At 33.3% G+C, this 7,094-nt stretch overlaps 1 protein-coding gene across 2 annotated transcripts; it reads right to left on the minus strand.

The window, feature by feature from the left end:
* Nucleotides 1–625: 625 nt before the first annotated feature.
* On the minus strand, nucleotides 626–4,486 carry LOC130623824 (uncharacterized). 2 transcript variants are annotated; one of them, XM_057439351.1, is made up of 3 exons: nucleotides 4,018–4,486; nucleotides 3,797–3,880; nucleotides 626–2,418 (listed from the first exon to the last, which is right to left on the minus strand). In XM_057439351.1, the coding sequence occupies exons 2-3, from the start codon at nucleotides 3,842–3,844 to the stop codon at nucleotides 958–960; spliced, it is 1,509 nt and encodes a 502-aa protein (XP_057295334.1). In that variant the 5' UTR covers nucleotides 3,845–3,880; nucleotides 4,018–4,486; the 3' UTR covers nucleotides 626–957. The 2 variants fall into 2 exon arrangements, with proteins under 2 accessions (XP_057295334.1, XP_057295335.1); XM_057439352.1 differs by having other exon boundaries at nucleotides 3,797–4,486.
* Between the last annotated feature and the right edge of the window lie 2,608 nt (nucleotides 4,487–7,094).

Below are 7,094 nucleotides of genomic sequence, written 5' to 3' on the forward strand. Positions count from 1 at the left end.
TATTCAGTTGTTTGATTAGGCGTTGAGCAACAATATGCCATATTTTGCCTATACTTCTCCTAGCAACGGGTAACAATGGCAACCAATCAATGAAATTTTTGACTTAATTTTGTCGTACCGTCACATACTATGATATTCTTATCAAGTATCTTCGGAAAAGACAATCCTCTGCGATATAGTTTTTTTCTAGGGGAACCGACTTAATAACAAAAATATATTTACACGCACACTACGATCTTTGAACGCACACTACAATCTTTTCTGACTGTTTGGTGCAACAATAAACTTTTTGTCACGCTTCGTCAACTTTTTTGCAGAAAATATAAAAACAATTTTGTGACGAATACCTCTTTATCGAATAGAAGTAGTCTCACGAAGTGTTGTTTGGAAGTTATTTTATCATACTTGTTGCCCAAAAGAACAGGAGTTGTGTGTTCAGGTCCTTATGTAAAAATTACGCAAAGCAGAACGAATATGTTTTGTAGCTGGCGACTTATGAGAAAGGCACTCTAATCCAAGCACTTTTTGTGTGGCTAGATTGATTGATAGCTAGGAAAAGTAATTTTACAACTATAAGATAGGGTATGTCAGCAACAATCAAAAGGTTATCCAAATCAGCAACAAAAATTGAGATAGCTCTTTTTTTTCCAAAATAAAAAAAATTACATAAAACTAGTTCAAAATTACAGATAAAAGTTCTACATACGCACTTATTGATTGTGTGTATATATAGTTATAACTGTCTATTTTCACGATCATGACGCAGTTAAGCTCAAATTCTCTTTGAAATAAAAGTTAAACAAAACCTTAAGGACCACTGCAAATGAAATTAATTTACTTTTTATCGTATCTAATTGAAACCCTGGGTTTACGTTTTTGTTTTCTTTTTGTATAATTAAAATTCCATTTTGGTTGAAGGTTACATACATCGCGTTTTCGTTGCATGAAAAGTCTCCACTACATCACATATTTGTCTATGCTGATGGTGGTATTTTTCTCTTTCGCTTGATCTTCAACAATGGCGGAATTCTTCGGCTTCTTGTTATTTTTGAAATGGAAAACTTTATCTGTCCCTTGATCTTGACCTTGAAAAACAACTAAATGTTTTATAGAACAAGAATTCATAGCCGACAACTCATCGACAACATATTGAATATTGATAAAAGACTCTTCCACTTTGACATACTCCAACGAATCGAAGTTATTCAGAGTGCTAACAAATTTTTTATAGCCAAAATGTTCTGTTAGATGCATTAAAGTTAACGTCTTTAGCTCATCGGCTGGGTGCAGTGACAAAGCTTCTAGATAAGCCTGCGTGTTTTTCGTTCTCGATAATTTTAAGTACTCCAGGTGTTTACAAAGTGGAAAATTCGATTCTTCAAAATGAACATCATACAACGTTAAATGTGTTAAGTTTACATAAGTTTCCGGAATCCACGTGGTTTTGATTCCACAAGGCAACTCGTAAATAATATTTCGGACGCGATTTCCGATGTCGTTTTCACTCGGCTTCCGTGCTTTGTAACTAAATTTTTGGATGTTTTCTGGTTTCCATTTTACAAATTCATTTTGTAAATTACATACAAATGATGAAACAGATTCAGGTAAATATAGCTCTAAATATTTTTCAAACACAACATTTTGCCATGACCAATGGCGAATATTGGTAACACTACTCATGCTTTTCTGCACATCAGGATATAGCATTTTTGGTGGTTCTGGTTCTGGACGTGGTTCCATGAAACGCTGTCGGAACCAAAGCGAAGGTGTTATACCTGGAATAGGATAAAAGCAAGAACGAATACGAGCTTGTCTGAACCGGTACTCAGGAATATAACTCAGGAAGGTTATGTCTTCCAATGTAAATGATGTCAACATAGGAGTGCCATCCAAAATCCAAGTAAGAACTTCAAGAGGAAAAGTCCTACCCGTAAGATATATTTCATTCAAGGCTGGAAAGTTGCTAAATGTTTGATCTGTAATTTTATGCGGTTGTAGAAGCCATATTCTATGTAATCGTAGCCTTTGAATTGATGGACAAAATTTTCCAATAAAATTTAGATTGTCACAATATGTTTCTAATTCCAAAGTATCCTTTACTGCAGTTAATGCAGTGCAGAGTTTATCTGAGGCTTCAAAGTGTGGTGCATAACAACTACCATATATCTTTACTTTATCAAATGTTTTCCCATTATGCATTTTTTCCATGAAGGCCGTAAAGCGAAATAATTCTTTTTCAGAAACAGTTAGGAAGTCAAAATTTATATTCATGTTGATCATTGCAATGCGAGAGTATGTTGATTGGCACAAAAACGAACATGTTAAACGATAATTTCGAAAATCGTTCAGATTCAAATAAGATGCAATCAAGCTACAGATGAATTCTGGTAGGTCAACCAAGAGAGGTTTTTCACTTATCTAGAAACAAAATACCTTGAATTTGAAAAATATACATTATACATAGATATAAATAAACATACATAGCATTTACGAATTCAAGCGGTATTCAGCCCAACTGAGTTACGTTTGGTACTTTTCAGACCAGAATATATGAAAAGCAACAGAACAGAAACAGAACTTTAAGAAATAATAAAGGGATTTTATTGCATGTCAAATTTGGTTGTTGCATTACAGAGTTTCAGTTTCTTAACTTCGGAAGAAAGATTGAAATAGGGCATTTCCGTATTAAATGTTGAACAAAATAAATGCGAAAATTTAAAAGACTGATAAAAATTTGTTTTAAGAATAATATGTTTTCTATTGTACAACCATCAGTCAAAAAATGCATTTGATGAACAAAGGATGTCATTCAGCTTGTTAATTATGCTTTGAATTAAATTATTATATTGCTTACTTCCGGCTTACGATATAGGGAATTTGATTAAATGCGCGATTCTAAAACAGAAACAGCGCGTTGGAAAGAGTTCATATCATTATGAAACAAGGTACTGAAATGTGGAGAGAAAAAAAGGCAGGAATGAAGCGCAGAAATTTTTGAAGAAGGTGCTACCAAAATTATCAGCTTTATATAATTATAAAAGTTATGGAAGCTAATACACCTTTCTCGAATCAAAGCCTTCAAAAACACTCGTTCAAAATTGATGATTAACAAATAGCTTATCTAGAAAATTAAGCTATAAAATCGAAAGCTTTATAAATTACGTGAATGACTGAATAAACCTTTAGGGACGTAGTTTCTCTATTTCACTGGCGTAATTTAAGTCTAGTTACTTTGGCATGGATGAAGCATTCGGTCTAAGATAATAGTTTATAGACGTCGGTCTCTGAAAATTCAGTAAGTTAAACACTACGATTATAGGTTAATTTTTTTCATGCTTTATTTCATCAAATCGGTCTAAAAAGATACTATACAAAGTTTAAATTCATATTTTAATTATTTTTTTTAAGTAAATGAGAATTATTTGAAAGTAAAAGAACATGTTTATCGATAGAATTTTGGCTGTATATGTATTGTAGGACTTAACTGAAACGAAACGGATGTTTTTATAACGCCTAAACAGAAATGGCCACCAGAAGTTTGATGAGTTCACCGTCTAGACAGGCTTCTTAATTTTAAAGTTAAAGTAAAAATGTAAATTATTTCATTTGTCCAGTTGAAAAAAAACGCAAAAAAGTGATTTTCACTAGCCGGTCCAAGGCTTTCATAAGCGTAGAGGAGCCCTGGGGACGGAGTTGACATATAACCCTTATTAAGTTAGAAAAAAAATGAAAGATATTATTTGTAAAATGTTCAGAGACAAAACAAAGTTCACATAATGTTAATGAGCATACATACATCAAGATTTGAAACTTTTTGAATAAATTTTTCTTCTTTTTCCATCATGACACTCTGTAGATTTGATTCGAATCGCGGCAATAACTATAATAGACAACAATTATTAACAATGTTAATTTCCTCCTAGAAGAAGTATATAGATAAATTTACTGTTCGACCAATGAAAATATCACCGCGTAATACAAACATTAATTAAAGTTGAATTTAGAATTACTCCTTACCTTATAGTCACTGCATAATGTTAATCTTATAAAAATATAAATTTACAGCTTCAGAAATTGACAGATCCATGATGTATCCTAAAGACAGATTTTTTGTAAACATAACTGAAAGAAAAGCTCAAATACATTATGCTTTGTGCGTATTAAACAATGAAAATATTACGACGTAATAAAAACATTAGCTAAAGGTGAAATTCAAAATTACTCCCTATCTTATAGTCACTGCATAATGTTGATCTTACTTGTTTTTTATATCTAATATTTTAACACTTATTTAACAACCGCGTTTCTTCTTTGCCACAGGAATGTGACTGTGACCTAAGGTCACCAATCATTAAAAGACCTTTTATTCTAATATTTTCCTTTGACGTAATATCCGTAATTCTTTGTCACTTTTAAAACCAACAAGAGGGTCTCCGGCGTGAATACTTTCCGCTGTGACACTGTGGAAAATGGCGACTCCTGAACTTTAATTGACTCATACAGTGAGCGACAGGCCACTTTTCGCTGATAATAAATCTACCTTAAAAAGTATCTCAGGATTTAGTCCCGTACTGTAAGGAACGTGTAATAAACCTTTTTACCCTTAGCGTGCAAGAATGACGTTTACGTCATTACACGTATAAACAAAGGCTTCGAAATTGCCTTGGTCAAGGATCATTAGTCATAGAATTGTCATTGAATAATATAGATATTATCATGTCATGAACAAGCAAATTTATTTTAGGCTACATTTCGACAACTACAGCAATGATCGAAACTATATTTGACTGTTTAGTAGTGAAGTTGTTCTGGCCCAACTACGGACACCGGCCCAACTTTGGATGCGGGACTGGCCCGTCTTTAGACAGACCGGCTCGTCAAAAAACGGGTCGGTGCGTTCGCAATCGGGATAGCCCATCTATTGACGGGCCCGGCCCAGCTTTGGACAAATGTATGCAAATGTATTAAGTTGGTACAGGCCCAACTATTGACGAAGGAATCTCTTGCTTTTAAAAGCCGTGTCATTAGATGGGACAAACTTAATTGTACACGAAGGTCTCTTGCAATTTTAGAAAATGTGTCACAAGATGGGACAGGCCTAACTATTGACAAACAATTCCCATGCTTTTAAAAGACTGTGTCATAAGATGGGACGGGCCCAACTTTTGACAAACAATTCCCATGCTTTTAAAAGACTGTGTCATAGGATGGGACAGGCCCAACTATTGACAAAGGACACTTGTGTTTTCAAAAATCGTAGTAAAAAAGGGACAGATCCCAAACTAAAGTTAAGCCTTGTAACATGGGAAACACACTGTTTCAAATTTAAAAAAAATGAAGACAGGTCTGGCCCAACTGTGGACAAATGCAGTATAGTGTCCATAGGAGAGGAAAAAAGAAAACAAAAAATATACGGAGGAAAAGAAATCATGAATTCTCTAAATATAATCTGTTACAAATATAACTAAAGTAATGAGCAACACAAATACAATGTCATAATTTTTTTCCTTAAAAATTGAACAAATACAGACATAAATTCACAAATATTAGTAGCACAGTCGGTAGAGCGTACGACACATTTCCAAGTGGTTGTGGGTTTGATCCATTTGGAAAAGAATTTCAAAAAAGATTTCTGTAGCTCAAATGGGAGCTTAAGGACTCACTGATCACATAAAATAAAAATTAACTTATAATATTTCTTTAAAATCATAGTCAATCTTCCTGTTTCTTGAATATATAACAAAATATGTCAATCATGGATGCACCAGCCAAAACAATTCGCGCTCTCAAGTTACGTAATAGGTCAAGTTGCAATAATTCCATCAAAGATTATATTGAAAATTAAACATAGCAAAATAGCTTAAACAACAGTTTATACTATAGCTACCTGTGAACATATACAAAATGATGTTATAATGTTATATTTTTATATCTGAGTCATAATTATTTAGCTAGTTATTATGCACACAAACCTCTCCGATAATTCAACAAGGAAGTCTCTAACTGCTTTTTAAAATGCATTCGCAGACATGGTCTTGCACGAGTTGCCAAATAGTGTTGTTTTTGCTACCCACAACAATCTTGAAATGCATAACTCGATTTAATCTCAGCTAGTCATATACAACAATACCTTGCGAAAGTTGCAGCAGTTCAGTTTTTTCACTTTATTGTAGTTTACGTTAAATACAAGGTCTTGAAGTATGCAAACATCATTTAACGCCATGTTGCAAGTTGGTCCCGGCCCGTCAATTGACAGGGCAGCATGTCAAAAGATGGGCCACCATGTCAAAAGATGGTCCGTCCCGTCTTAAGACGGGCCGTGTTCTAAGTTTGGTCAGAATAGAGTTATTAAAGGATCTCAACCAATAATTAACTTTATCACGGATCTAAGATAGGAATATTATATTTAATAAACAATTCTTTTTTAAGGTAAAATCGAGTATTACTCACTCTCTTCTAGTAACGTAATAATCTTGATCACACTACAACTTCCTATAAAACTCTGAAACCCTTTTTTTTAAATAACATCTGTGTGATAAGATTTTAATAACATTAGAAGTGTGATCTTAGGTCACTAATCATTAAAAGATCTTTTGTTATATAGTTTTCTTCGTTGCAACAACCGAAACTTTGTATTGTTTTTTTTTCAGATTAGGAATTATTATTAGATTTTAATAACAGAGCCTTCCTTTATCGTAGATTTGTGACCTTTGGTCACTAATCATAAAATATCTTTTGTTGAATATATATTTTTTTTCTTCGTCGTTGCAACCGTAACGTTATATGTTTTTTTCAGATTAGAAAGAATTCATTACCGATAACTCACGAACAACATATTGAATGTTATGGAAAGATTCTCCTTGCACTCGTACGTACTCCAACGTATGAAAGTTATTAAGAATGTCAACAAAATTGTTGTCACAAACAAAATCCATGGTTGGATGGATTATTAACAACTTCTTCAAATCATCTGCTAAATATAACTATAGAGCTTCCAGATAAACATACGTGTTGTTTGTTCTGGAAAATTTCAAGTACTCCACATGTTTACAAATTGGAAAGTTGACATCATAAAACTTTATTTACTTGTCCTG

The sequence above is a fragment of the Hydractinia symbiolongicarpus genome, chromosome 13 (assembly GCF_029227915.1).
Source record: "Hydractinia symbiolongicarpus strain clone_291-10 chromosome 13, HSymV2.1, whole genome shotgun sequence".
In the NCBI taxonomy this organism is placed as follows: domain Eukaryota; kingdom Metazoa; phylum Cnidaria; class Hydrozoa; order Anthoathecata; family Hydractiniidae; genus Hydractinia; species Hydractinia symbiolongicarpus.